Below are 14851 nucleotides of genomic sequence, written 5' to 3'. Positions count from 1 at the left end.
TCTTGGAGTTGGGGGATGTGAGTTTGAGATGCGGCTCAGATGTCTGCAGTAGCTGTTTGTTGGAACTTGGGAAACTCACTCTGTAAAATGGAGGTACCTGCACTGATGCCCTGCTAGGGCTTAGACAAAAGCATTGTGTAAGCCTTAAACATTAAACAATTGTGATTATGACCCCTACCTGGGTAACCATGGAGAAGTCACTTTATCCTACTGCTTCCCTAGATCTATAAAATGGGGATAACCACAAGGTTGTGAAAACACAGACTTACAGTGGTATAGAAGGGAAATGGTATAATTTTGGAGTCGCAGAGAGTTAGGCAAGAGGTGGGATCCAATTTCTCTGTAGTAGGTGCACGGTCTGAGGAATCCTAGACGGAGCTGGGTTTGTGCTCTGGCTCCTTGCTGAGACGACGGAAGGAACTCAATTGGTCCCTGGTGACTACAGCTAAGCTGAAGCTAATTGACTAGGGGGTGGGGCAGAGGGTGGGGTGTGGTGGACTCGGTTAACAAACCACGTTTTTCAGTAGTCTTTCAGAGACGATGAGGAAACATGACTCTAACCTCCTTTGGGTGATTTTTTTCCAGTCCTTTTTCTCCCTTGGACAAAAAGGGGAACAAAGTCTTAACACCTTCCTCAACCCTACCAGCTCTCAAAGGTATCCTGGAGCACAAACACGTTCTCCATGAAAAATAGAGCAGTCCAGGTAGAAATGAAGATTCTTGGCTGCCCTTTTATTTCCCAAGTACAGGTCAGTGACGAGCAATTCTAAGAAACAGGTATCTATCTGCAGCTTTAGGCATCAGTCAACTAAAGGGAGATTTATATAACAGCGCAATTATTGGGGATAACCTCTATCAGAATTATTTCACAGCTGAAGGACCGAAAAAGTCAGCCCTTGGCTAGACAGATGAGGACCTTGTTGAGTGGATTGGCTAGGTATCCAAGGTAAATGTGAACTATCTGTCCAGAAGTCCCATAAAGGGTCTTTGCATTCCAGGGGAAGTAGAATGAGTTCTTTGAGATGTTTTGTTTTTGGTATTTTTTAATATTTTCCTGCAAGTCCTGGATCTCATGTAGTTCATCTGTGGTGGAGGAAATAAAATTGTTCTAGACCTGATTCCCACACTACACTACGGGTACCTCTTCTGGAGGGAATCTTGTTACTCATGTTTTGATGGGAACATAGATACAAGCACTCGATGCAGTGAATCAGGGATGGAGGCCAAGCTAGAGAGAAAAACCTGACTCCTTTTCTTTGTGATTTACTTCTCTTCCTCCCCAACCCATTATATTTGAGACCAATCCCTTTGGACATCCCCCTTGGCCATGAGGCACATTTCTTAAAAGAACAAACACGTCATTTAATAAAAGAGCCTGTATCAAACTTAACACACATCAACCAGTCTTTCATGTTCAAAATCCATATAATGCTCAGGATTTATTTGCACTGGGATTTCCAACATTGTTCAAAGACAGCTGTTTCCCTGCTGAAGTCCTATAGGAAAGTATACACACGATGTTCCCTTTGGTTGTTGTATCACTGATAGGCCATCTAAAACCTTGGCAAGGACATAGGAGAATCAGTGCTGCAAACCCACCATCTTTTTATTTTGCCTACCCACGGCCTCCTTGTTCCATTCACAGGATTTCTGCCCCTGGCCAATAACGGTAAGGCAGTGAGAGACCAACCCCCAAATTTGGTGGAATCTGTGTTAAAGACATATGAATGAGAAACAAGAATATTTTTAAGAGCCACCTAAATAGCATGGATTTAGAAGTGCCCAATAAGAGGAGGCTGTTCTTTGAATTCATTTATTTCTTTTTGAAAGTAAATTGCATTTGCAAAAAATGAAAACCTAATTCAGAACAGCCGTCTAAGAACTCTTTTAAAGGTAAGACTCTTTACCAAATGAGAAAGAGCTTAAATTCACTTTAATTTACAGCTTATACAGCACTATTTCTGCCTCTGTCTCTCTCATATATACATACACATACTCTCACAATGTGTGATGGGGTGACATTTACTATAAGAGCATTTCTAAAGCAAATTTTGTCCACTAAGTAACTATAATCTAGCAATTTAAAATAAATACATTTTTTTGTATAAAGATTTAAACAATATGGTTTCAAAACGGAAACATAATTATAAAATCATATACAGTGCTAATATTAAGGTAACAAAACTGTACACTACAATTTCTATAAAGTGATGCATCTTTATATAAAAAACAAAAAGAGATTAATAGACCAGTTATATTCCCTAGTGGAGAAGCCCAGCTGAAGGTGAAAGGATGCTAGAATTAATTATGCAAAGATAAGTTATTATAAAGTATAATTCTTACATATGCAAACGTATGACTGTCTTTACAGAACACTGAGCTAATGTTGCTCGTCCATTTGATCAGTAATTTCTTGCCTTAGCAAAGATCTGAAGTTTTTTGAGGTTCTATAGGAAAAGCCTGGGCTGACTTGAAGGTGCAAACTCTCTGTAGCAACACTAGCACTAATTTCTTCTCTTTGTACAAAATTTTCATCTAATTTTTTAGGGTGTTAGTGCTGAGTTAGCGTAGATGCTATTCAACTGGAACAGATCTAACTTAAACTTAGTTTTTAATAACATAATTATTTTCTTAAGCTCTTAGAATAAAAATATAAAACTTTATGAGGTGATCAATTTTTAAATAAATATGCTTAAGATAGGGAGGGATTGATCTTTAAACGGTCAAACAAAATTATGAATTAGTTATCTTATAACCATTTCCTTAAAATAAAAACAAAAGAAAATTAGAACATTAAAAAGTAGCAAAATTACATTCCAAATTGCTACATAGAACTGTACCTAAAGCTCTGTTGCAGAAAACTCAGAGGTGAAATTCTCTGAATAATCAGTTACGTGGAAAGAACCATACCTTAAAAGATACTATGACGTAGACACAACTTTTTCACGAATGAAAATTCATTTGTGAAGCAAATGTTTCCAATCTGGATGTTTTACTTCTGAATGACATAATGGTTTATGGTTGCTGGACTTTTCTTCTGCTCCTTTTAAAACACAATTTCTTTAGGGAAGCCTAAGAGGTGACACATGGCTCTCAATGGAATCAATCATTACCAAACCAAGCAATCCTTCCCGCCCAATGATAACAAAACAGTTCAACTTCAGCCCACCACACACTGGCCTACTTATAACGTATACCTTGCCTTTCATCTGAATCTCCCTCGCCCCTCCACACCAAAAAGAAAGTCATTCTTTGGCTGATGGAACTGCTTAATTGTACTATGAACACACAAAGAACAGCTGCAAAACTCGTCTGGGTGAAGGGCAAATGTTTCCTTCACTGAAACAAGATGAGACAGTTTAAAGAACAACTTGTATGTTTGCACTTCAAAATATTAGAAAAAGCCACCTGTCCCCGCTCTCTGAGACTAAAGTGATCACCACTAAAAAGTTTTGAACACTCTGATGCTATGTTCTTCTTATGCACCATTTAGTCTCATTCCTTATTTTTTATGTAAAATAATTTTAATGGAAAGCCTCATGGTAATTTTTACTTTCATAGTCTTAAAATGAGTCAATCTTAAAAAGTGTTACTTTACCAAGTGGGGATTTACAGACAAAGTTTCACAATTACTAAGGTAGCCAGAAAAAGAACACCTCCCCCCGATGCTTATGAGACTTTCCTTGTTTCACAGAAGCAAACCAAACCGAAAATGTTTGCTGTCATAATATATAAACTCATTCGTAATTAGCAATTTAAAAATCTCTAACAGGCTGCCACCTATGATTAATTCATTTTGCCAGTCTTTTCTGAAAGCATGAGTGTGTGATTTCCAGGGAAAAGCATGATTTTTTGATCTTAATACAAGATCTGGTGATGGCTTCTTTCTAGGTTCTTAATCTGTCAGACAGAAGACTGGCTATTTAAGGAATAGCTGTTTAAAAAAAAAATCTCTAGGCAGAATACCCATAGAGTCGGAAAAGTTACTTTAGTCAAATACTGGCTGGTTTTTGTGGCTATTACTTTATAAAGAGAGGATCTCTGGCAATAGCCGTTGAGAGGAAACCTGCTAGTTTGTTGAGGTATCATCACAGGAGTATGTCTGACAAATGGGTCTGAGCACATCAGTTTTGAAGGCTTTTTCCGTCTTATATTCAGCATGTCTTAAAAGAAATGTTTTGGTATATTAAAGAAAAGGGCTTTTTTCCTTGTTGAGAGGTAAACTTCCTTTTGGAATTATGGTACAGATGTCAAGGGCATGGGATGACAGTCCCAAATTACCACGTGCTCAACTCTGCCTCATAAATAACAGATACACGTTTGTGTATGTGGTATGCATTTTGGGGAAGATACTGTGTGCCAGATTAGAATATAACCAGCCCCAAATTTTACTTTACGTTTTTTAAGAAGAATCAGTTTGATTTACATGTAGTCAGATGATCACATGATATCAACCAGAAAGCACTTTCCTTATTTTATAAAAAGCAATATTTACACATGTAATGACCTCAGAGCCCCTCCCAAAAAAGGGCATGATATGGATCCAAGTCTTATTCTGATATTTACATTTGGGGGACTGACTCTGTAGTCAGGATCAGGCATAACCCTGCTGCCCACAGAGCATAACAGGCAGAAAGCTACTTGCAGAGAAATGCTTAGTTACAGGGAGCATTGACTATAGATAGATGCTCAGTGGCTTCCTCCTGGAGATTTTCTGTCTTACCTTCATTTTCTGTGGCAGCAAGAAACATGCTGCTGGGTCACCCCACCTCACTACATCTGGCAGAATGTGAACAGACAAAGCCACAACAAAGAAAAAAGGACAACAGGATAGGTAGAAAGCAAGGCTCTAACAGGACTGTGAAGAGCTCTCTCACCAATGCCACACTGGGCTGGGGCCAGCAGGAAGCAAGGTTCTGATGATCTAACATCACTTTGGTTGTACCACACAGAGAAAAGCAGGTTTTGGTGGGGATCAGTTGGCAAAATGCATGTTATTTACTGTTAAGATGCTGAGAACAACTAAAAAAGGATGTTGTGATCCTGGCCCTCCTTGGCTCCCTGCCCTACTGGTCAGCTGCTGCTAACACCCTCGACTGAAGTGGCTGCTGATTCTGTTCTAAGACAACGACATTCCTTTTGTTATCCAGGAGAGGATCAGAAATGGGGAAAGTTCGACAGCCACCAGGCTTTCCGTGCTCTATATCTGAGATGCAGCTCCTCTGGGAGAGTACATACACGTCACCACGTAAGGCCTGACTGGGGCATTGTAACTCGGGGATACTATTTATGGAAGAGGAACAGCCACCTGCAATTCAGGAAGGAAGGGAGGGCTGGATGGGACCACGTCCACAAGATGGATTTACAAGAAATGCTATGGAATCAGAAAACTTCCTCGGTCACTTATGGAGACAAGGGAAACAAAAGACTTGTCACGTGTCACCGTTTTGTATATGCCCTGCTAGTGCTTTTATTCAGGCCTCCTTTTGGGGTGGGGATCTTGCTTCCAAATTTGGATCCTGAAGTGCCCGATTTGGCCATCACTGAGTCTACTGCTCTCCCTGCAGTGAAAATACACAGAAATGTTAAATACAGGCAGAGGATTAAAACGGAGACTCTTATGCATGACTGTATCCCAAGAAAGGCTGCAACTGCATGCAATCTGACCTGGAGTAGGGATGGGAGGGGTGCACTGAGATGTGTACATGGACAGAATCAGCCCAATAGGCCCGAATCCAAGCTGTGTCAACATGTTGGAAGAGGGCCTACCCAGTCATCTGGCTGGGTGGATTGGTGGGTAAGGAGAAAACAAAAGTACTCTGGATAAGAACCCAAACTACCAGTAAAATATGTAATGATTATTGGCAGCGGAAGCAGAAAGACCAAAGACTGAATAAACTTTCATCCACATCCAGGAGACAATGGAATTGAGTCACATTTGCCTTGTCATTACAATTGAAAAAAAAAAAAACCTGTAGCCACAATTAAATAAATAATAACTTTCTTCAGGCCTCTAATACCTGAATCATGAATTATGTTCATTCTATCTATAATAAAAAGGCATCATCAAAGTTTTTCCCGGTCAGAAGAAAAAGGAATTAAAAATGAAACGAAACATTTCTTTAAACAGGTCACTTTGAACCTGGCACATGTAAAGGCCAAAATGAGGGCTATAAACTATTGGAGCAGGCTTATAAAAGGGCACCCCATGAATTCACGGTTTTAAATACAACTGCATTTGTTTGGTCTTCTTGTTTTCAGCAGGTCTCTCCACACTATCACACACACACACACACACACACACACACACACACACACACGCAAGGTCAAATATATTCAACTGAAACTATTTTGTAGGCCTTTCAAATGGCCATCATAGCCAGGCTGGCATACACTCCTTCGCTCACTCTCCCAGAATGAATAAATGCCCCCATGCCCAGCCAGCCCTGTGTAAGAGTTGTAGAGAAGACAAAGATAGATAAGATACATATGTCATGGCCCTTGCCCTCATTAAGTTTATGTAGAAAAGTATCTATCTTTTTTCCCTGAGGAGCAGATCCTGATAAAAAAAAAGAAAAAAATCTAATGGGTCTGCACCATCGTGGCAGAAATACCCTACCCAGCTGCGTGGCTTGTGTCTTCTGCAGGTAGTAGGCCTTGCGCAGGTTCATTGTGCAGCCTGCTGGCCCTGTCAGGTGAGACTTCCAGGCCTGAAAATCACAGAAGACAGGAATGAGTCACAAAGGCATCAGGGCCCTGGGCTGAGGGGACAGTGCCCAGGGTACCCAGGGCCCCCTGGGATGAGCACAGGGGGGCCCCAGGGTCACCAGGCTGAGAAGCTGTAGCACTAGTGAGACAGCCAGCCCACAGCCCAGCATGACAGCTGAGCACCTGCGGAAAGTCTCCTTCACAAAGCCTTCTCTCTATTACCAAACCCTCCTATGTCCTTGGTTTCGGAACACAAAGTAAAGAAACCTGTTCCTGCTGAGCAGTTCTCGTCCCCATGTCAGCCCATCAGCACTGCTACTCTACTATGGCGCTGCTTCACTGGGAAGCTGACATAGTTGTCCTTGCTTCAGGATAAATGCTGTGCCCAACTCAAAACAAATGGTCAATCAGTTTGAAAAGGAAACAGTTACTGTAAGCTTTGACTGGTTGGTGAAGTGGGGAGGGTCTCTCCATGCAAAGTGAGTTAGACCTGGAGCTGGAGGACCTGGGCTAGACTCGACTCCAGCCCCTGGTTCATTTCTACTCTTTGAGCCTTGGGACTAAGTCAAGGAGACCCCAAATCAAACAACCTAGAAGTACCACCTTACACCTACTGAAGTGGAAAAAAGTCATCAGAAGCAATGTGAGTCAGTAGTAGAGGGACTGTGCCACAAGAGAATAGGAACAAACTATTCTAGTAACAATTCAAGTGGATCATAGAGAGTTTGGGTCCTTTTTGATAGCACAGTTCAGGCTACTATATAGACTTGAAAGTACTAAAACACCATTTCCTTTAAAATGTTGGATCACTGAGGCTTTTTCTGGCCTACCACAATTTTTGTAAAACTGTCAGGCACAGCTGAGAAATATATGTGCTTTTTAATTCCCATTCAGTGAACACCACAGATGGTACATTTAACTTTTCTAAAATTCAACTCAAGTCCTTAGCTTCTTTCTTATCTTTTTCTTAGATCTGTCTAGGTCTGAAAGGGGCATATTGTCATCCTCAACTATTACAGTTTTGCCGCCTATTTTCCTCTATAATTTCATTAGCTTTTCCTCTTAAGTACTTAGAAACTATGCCATTTACTGCAGATATATTCCATTACTTATATTTCTTTTAAGCATAATGTAGTTTCCCTGCTCATCTCTTTTAATCATATCTATCTGTGCTGCTGACTTGAGATCAGGATTGCCAGCCCTACTTTTCTGAATGTACTTGAAGCATAACACATTCTGCTCCAGTCTTTCACTTTAACTGCATCAATCTTTATATTTCAAGTGTGTTTTCCACAAACAATATATTTTTGGATTTCATTCAGGCATTTAAGAAATTGATTCTGATTTATCCAATCAAAAGGTCAGGAATAATAGAGGTCATCAGGGAAATGTATAATAAGAAAAGATGAGTGGCAAGGGCTCAGAATAAAAGGTGGATAATTGGAGTGACTCACTCATATTCTTGTGATGTCAAGAGAAATCAAGGATGGGCCAATATTGGGTGGGCTCCCTGTGGTGAACTCACAGCTGGACACAGACAAGAGGGCATCGAAGAGGCAGGCACAGAGGGGTTGCTTTCTCGTCACTGAAGTTACAGAAGTCCCTAAGATCACAGATCTAACTGAGTTGTTTGGGAGCTTCTTAATTATTCTGAATTAGGGAGGCATGAAGGTATGGGAAACAGGCAGGTGATTCTGATGTACAACTCTGGAACCTTATTTCCACAATGAAGTCTAGTTCTAGTGATTCAGACCTTATCAGGAGTAAGAGTACTTTAGGCTTGAATGGAATAACTGTTCTGCAAGTCCAGATAAGTTTGTGTTGATCGGTAGGACGCAAACTTTATACTATAAAATTCAGACTGTTTTTTAGACTAGTTACCTCGATTTCACTCAAACAGAATTAAATATCATATCATAAAGGCCAGAATTTGCTAGACTAATACTTAGACTGCTTACCTCCTCTCCTGGCGTAAAATTCTCATGGCACAAGGGACACCGGTTTGCAAGCTTTTCTGATCTGGCAGCTAAAATGACATTAAGTAAAATGCTGTTGAGTTAACTAGACAGAATATTATCAGTTACACACAGAGACAGCATTGGAAGAGGCTGGGTAACCTGAGGCATTAATCCTCTCACAGGTAGAGAAGGCTGATGTTTCCCAATCACACAATCATCTTTCCAAGCACACAGAAGAAAGACCACCATTACACCTTGCAAAGGACACGTAGATGTTATACAGGGCTATCATCAGGGCCAGCACACAGGAAGCACTCAATAAATGCCTGTTGCAATGTCTGGCCAGAAGAGGTCTTCTGGAGAGTTTATTTACTCTGTTTATTCTATACTTATCACAGAACTTTTGAGGGAGCAGGGACACCAGAGGCGCAATGATGCCTGGGGAAGCTGGCTACGTACGATTGCAAGCTTTGACTTTTATGTGTTTGGGCAGCTCTTCCTTTAAGATGGCTTCACAGCAGCGATGACACTTCCCAAACTCATCTCTTCTATCACACTCCGTCAGCAGGTGCTCTGTCAGGCTGGCTATCTCAACCACCTGGAGTGAGAAACCAAGAACCAACAAAGCCTGTGAGTTATGGGGGACAGGGACAAGTTTAAACTTCTATTTCACATCAAGTCAGAATCACACCTCTGGCTTATGTATGTGAGTGTATGCAGATACACAAATGCACATGATCTCTATGTGTATGTACAGTTACATTTATTGTATTATACTATATGTACAGTTATTACAGTTACACATGTAACTGAATTTAAGAAGGAAGTTCATCTTCTCTAACAACTAGCTATCCCTTCCATGTTCGGACTTAGACTCAGCCAATAAGTACAAAGAATAAAAATCCCTCACCTATTTCTGTGCTAAAGAGTCAAATAAAAGGACATTTCAAAGGGGGTAAGAAATAGAGAATGTAGGCTGGTGAGCACTTACGGAATTCCTGAATGAAGACGGAATTCTCAGATCCTGATTTGGTTTGATATTATATTGTTAATATGTTGAATATATACAAAGCTAAGCACAGGTTTCCATTTAGGATTTTTAAGGACTAAAACTAAAGTAAGTTTACACATTTCATTCAGAGAAGGTCTTATTTTTCTAAAAATGCCTGGAAATATTTGGAACATAAGCCATTACCAAAACCCACCTAAGTTCAACACAGAAGTCTCACTATACACATTCTACCCTCCCTGAAATGACTGGGCTTTTAATGGCTGGCAGTTTCTAAGCAATTCAGATGCTGCCACAGAACCACTGTTGCGAAAGCGGTCACTGTAAACTTTGTTACAGAAAGTCTAAAGGAGCTACAGGCAAAGGTTATACTGGAGAGTAAGCTTAACTAGTGTTTAGCACACAAAAGCAGAATATACTCTGGAAACACAATGATCATAAAAGAGTAGGTCTCAAAATTCCTTAGGTTGTTTCTGAAGAACAGTTCACCTTGTGGCATCATTGCTGGAGAGTTGGAAGGGATGGATCTCAGCTGCCACACAATCCAACCCTTTCATTTTACAGTTGAGGAAACTGAAGTCCAGGGAGGCTGAGAGACCTGTCCAAGGTCACACAAATAATAGCTCCTAGAGGCAAGCCTCTTATTTTACAATAAATGACATGGAGCAAAGACATAAAACCTAGCTCCGAATCTGGGCCAAAGAGAGTCTTTGCCAACTTCACAGGGCTGTTTGACATTAAATGGGAGGATAAGGGGGTACATATGAAGATCTGAGCTCCCCAGCACAGATGTACTAGAGGAATGAAAGTCACTGGTGAACTGCCCTATTAGATCCCTAGAAGTGATTCTGAGGGCTTATCTAGCTATCCTCTTGGATCAGCATAAACCAACGCCCAAGAGACGTGTGTGGGTCAATCCAATTTTCAAAATTCTCTAAGGAAGGAGACGTTTTTCCTCTAAATAACTCCAGTGTTTGGTTCCTCACAGCTGAGCTTAGTGCCTATTAGAGAAGAGGAGCAAGCACTGTGTTTGCCATTTGTTCAACTAAACATTTTTTTAACTGAGGGCTAAAGCATAGCGGAAAAAGACTGTGTAATGGAAAGAGTACTAGATCTGAAGTAAGGAGCATAGGGAGAGGCAGTTCGAATCCCTGGGCCAGTAGTTACTACTTGGGTAACCCTGGGCAAATCACTTCATCTCATGGGGCCTCAGTTTTCTCATCTGTAAAACCATACAAGATGGACTCCTTCCAGTCCCTTCCAGTTCTAAATCTAGAATCCAAGGATGCTTATGTTCCCTTTCTTCCATCATTATTGGAAAGAAAGCAGACTGTTCTAGTGGTTTCATTAATAATTAGGTTATCAAATTTTGGCTTTTCTCCTAAGGATTTCTTTCTTATTAGATGGGGCCTCAGTTCCTTTTCTGCCTTTCTTTGCCTTCTCATAAACTATGACTAAATGACGCTCAGACAGTGCTGCTTGGATGCAAACTGTGTTCAATAGAATGCAGGACCTGTTTGCAGTGTTCACATCTGGTCAACATAGGACAATGCTTCCAGTAATGGAGATCCAAGCCTTCTTCTGTGAATGAGTCATCTCTTTCCCCACAAAAGATGCAAAGACTAAAATAAAGCAGGAAAAGAAATACTGATGCAAATATCTGGTATATTAACAATCATCCAGTCCTATTCAACCATTCTTAATTTTCTTAAGTTTAATAATTCAATATAACAGAAATCTATTAAACGCTGACTATGTACAGGGCACTCTTCTATTCAGACAAAAACTATAGTCCCTGTCCTCAAGGAGCTGAGATTTCACTAGGCGTGTAAGATGTACGTAGATAAGGGAACACATCCTGATTTGTGGAGGGAGCCAGCATTAACGGGTTGGGTCAAGAGGAGGTGGCACTTGGGCAGGTCACAGAGGTATTGCACACATGCCAGACTACAGGTCCTAGGTGAAGGTCCTGAGTCTGGGGAGAGAATCTCACATATGGGCAGCATCTCATAATCCAATTTGGAATAGCAGAGTGAATGGAGAGGGATATGAAATAAGGCTAGAAAGGTGAGGAGAGTGTGGAAGGCCTCATACAGTAGGCTGAGCAAGTCTATACTTCAGTCAATAAGCATTAAGTGCCTACGAGGTGCCAGGCACTGTGCTAAGTACTAGGGATAGAGAAGGTCAAAAGCTAGTCCCTGCCCTTAAGGAGCTTACAATCTAATAGGATCCTAGAGGCAACAGGGAGTCACTAAAAGTGTTTTTTTTTTTTCTTAAGCAGGGGAGTGGCACAATCAGATCTATACTTCTGTTTTGGACCCTGGATTGTGGTGGAAACTAGAAGCAGGGAGGCCAGCTGGGAAGTTATTACTGAGGTTAAGATGAGAAGTGATGAAGGCTTGAACTAGGGTGCTGACTGTCTGAGAAGACACATGTGGGGAGTGTTGAGGAAACTGAGTCAAAAGCATTTGGCAGCTAGTCTAGAGATAAGGGAAAGGTCTCTGCTCTCCAGTGGTGGCCTCAGCACAGCATCTTGGGCCATTTACCACACAATGGCTGATACTGTGACTTTCAATTTGTACACAGAAAAGGTTGATCCAGATGGCAGGTGGTTGTCCTTACTGGAACTACAGAGGCATCAGGGATACTAAGAGAATCCTTGGGCTGAGCCGGCCTGGGAGGTGAGGGTTGAGTTCAGTAGCCTTTGAGGTCCTTCCCAAATCAGAGATTTGATGACTCCAGAAGGGAATAGTGAAGCATTGGAGTTCTGACAATGTCTGCATGACCCTGGGCAAGTCACTTGACTCCTGAGATAACTCAGTCTCTTAATCTATGCAAGGAGGTCATGACACTGGCCTTCCCCAGGGTTGTTCTAAGGAAAACTTTTTTGGACATTCAAGTAGCCCAGCCATGTGAGTTATTGGGATTCTATCATATGGCAGATCAGAAGAGAAATCTTGTCACTGGAAGTAGGCGCCCTAATTTCCAGGTTTCTTTAGATTTCACTATGGCCGTTTTGCATTCAGAAACAATCCTGCTACTTCATAACATCCTGAGTTTTTAATAGCAACTCCCTCACTGTCTGCAATGGGGGAGGAAGAAATAAAAGGATCATGACTTGTCCACTGTTGATACTGACTAAAGGAGAGAATTTTTCTGTTCCTTTCAACTATTAAAAATGGGTTCAATAAACAACTACAACTGAACAATTAGGAGGGAATTTTATTTTACACACTGTTGCATTCTAAGTGCCCTAGAAGGCAGCTTTCCATGACTTTACTTACTAATCCAAATAATTTGCCACGGAGGCATGATCATCGGGAATGTCTGGAGCATTAGGGCGAACTGCTTTCTTCTGGGGGTCATCTGCAGAAATAAGCAAAAGAAAAGAAGTGATTTAAGTAAAGAGACTTCATTTTTAACATTTCTTTTCAACACTGGCTACAATCAGTTTGGTTAGAAATGTTCTTTTATCAATATTCCTGACATTCAACATGCACCAGACCCATGGGAAGTAAAGTGGGCATCCCATGGAATTTTGTAAAAGAGAAAACAAACGCAAGGTCATTCAAAGGCCTCGTTCAGCAGTATTTCCTCTGTGCTGGTATCACAATGCACCTTCTACACACCTTGGTTCTTCACCTTTCCTGGGTCGCTTTCTTTGTCCTAAGATAGAAAAATGGAGAGGTCAAAGTTCTGTTGGCTAAACATAAGGTCACATGAAGAAACAAACAAGAAACCTTTTGGTGATAAGCCCAGTCTCCTGCCAAAAGGGACATTTTTAGGTTTTGGTCTCGGTAGGGCTCATGTATTCTGAGAGACAAATATTATTAGTATCAGAGGTAAGCACTCTATGGGAACTGAGGTAATCTTTAGTGGCCTGATCCCAGCTCCTCCATCAAATAGATCCTGTTCTCTTATTCCCTTTCCCGCTTTCCTTTGTCTAGTCCCGTTTTATTTCTCTACTGCTTGAGTTTGTCATTGACCTCAAAGGGCAATGCTTTTGAGGCCTAATGACAGCAGATGAGATAAAGAGAATCCTACTAAAGGGAATGTGACAGAAAAATAAAAAATTACTTGGTTACATGGTACTGAATTTTAAAAAAGAATTATGTAGAGAAGGATATAGTTTTAGGTTCAGGTACTTCTCAACCCCAACCCTAATCCCTGACCATCAATCGTTTTTCCTTCTCTGTTTACCCCTCCAAAATATGGGAAACACTTTACTTCCCTGCCCCACCCCCCAATCTATCCTAAATACTGGTATCTTTTATAAGACCTCTCAAATAATGAGACTATCTTACAACGCATTGAGGTTGAACTCAATTAACAAACATCAAGCATCTACCGTGTACAAATAAAACTGTTATCAAAGCAACACCTTAGGTATATTTTTTAATATATTTTTATTTCTTTCATCAAATATTTCCCAATTACAATAAGAAAATCTTTAACATTCATTTAAAAAAATTCTGAGTTCCAAATTCTCTCCCTTCCTTAAGATGGCATGCGATTTGATAACAATTATCCATATGAATTCATGAAAAGCATTTCCATGTTAGCCATGCAACACCTTAGTTATAGTGATCAACTGATACTACTGTTGATTGCATGAGCTGGTGAAGTTAGCTGAGTCATAAAATTCTGTATGTAATAGAGTCTGTCATTAACTTGACAAGTAAAATAATTATGGGTTCTCTCCAGGAAAGTGCCATCTGTTTTGTTATACAGAATTGGATATCAGATATACAGAATTAGATTTGTAATAACATTCATTAAATTGAGATGGCATTTATAAAACTTCTCTTTCCCCTTCCATTTCTTTTTTTTCCTTAAACTCACTGTCTAGACTTGTGCTTGCTAGTGGTATCCCTGGTCATTTCCCTCTGCCATGGCACCTGGGTTGAAGGTGTTGCTGACCCTTGTGACTCCACACATACTAATCATGGCTTTTCTTATTCTTCTTACAAGAAACTCTTTTTCTCAAGGAATTTAATGATTGAAACTTGGAGTGTCTATGACATTGGTTTAAACTGTAGAAGCCATGTAGTCTGGAATGAAGGTATGTGTAGTGAATGATCCCATATATTACATCTGTGCTGCTGGACCTCTCCAGTATAATTTCAATTCTCTGGCTCAATTAGAATGCTTACTCTGAACTTTCTTTCTAATGTGG

General features: G+C 40.6%; 1 protein-coding gene across 3 annotated transcripts in view; it reads right to left on the bottom strand.

The window, feature by feature from the left end:
- Nucleotides 1-1386: 1386 nt before the first annotated feature.
- The window catches only part of CEP104 (centrosomal protein 104), a 44560-nt gene continuing 31095 nt past the window's right edge, over nucleotides 1387-14851 (bottom strand). For 2 of the 3 annotated variants that reach the window (XM_036742651.1, XM_036742652.1), the window contains exons 16-22: nucleotides 13305-13341; nucleotides 12960-13041; nucleotides 11189-11297; nucleotides 9126-9264; nucleotides 8667-8734; nucleotides 6620-6710; nucleotides 5440-5561 (exon numbers count right to left, since the gene is read on the bottom strand). In XM_036742651.1, the coding sequence (XP_036598546.1) occupies nucleotides 5440-5561; nucleotides 6620-6710; nucleotides 8667-8734; nucleotides 9126-9264; nucleotides 11189-11297; nucleotides 12960-13041; nucleotides 13305-13341 (648 nt within the window). Of the gene's footprint in view, nucleotides 5562-6619; nucleotides 6711-8666; nucleotides 8735-9125; nucleotides 9265-11188; nucleotides 11298-12959; nucleotides 13042-13304; nucleotides 13342-14851 lie in introns of all 3 variants that reach the window. The other variant, XM_036742649.1, reaches the window with a different exon arrangement.

Source organism: Trichosurus vulpecula, chromosome 2 (genome assembly GCF_011100635.1).
Source record: "Trichosurus vulpecula isolate mTriVul1 chromosome 2, mTriVul1.pri, whole genome shotgun sequence".
Taxonomy (NCBI): Eukaryota; Metazoa; Chordata; class Mammalia; order Diprotodontia; family Phalangeridae; genus Trichosurus; species Trichosurus vulpecula.
The sequence above is the reverse complement of the archived record's forward strand: the minus strand, read 5'-3'. Positions and strand labels throughout refer to the sequence as shown.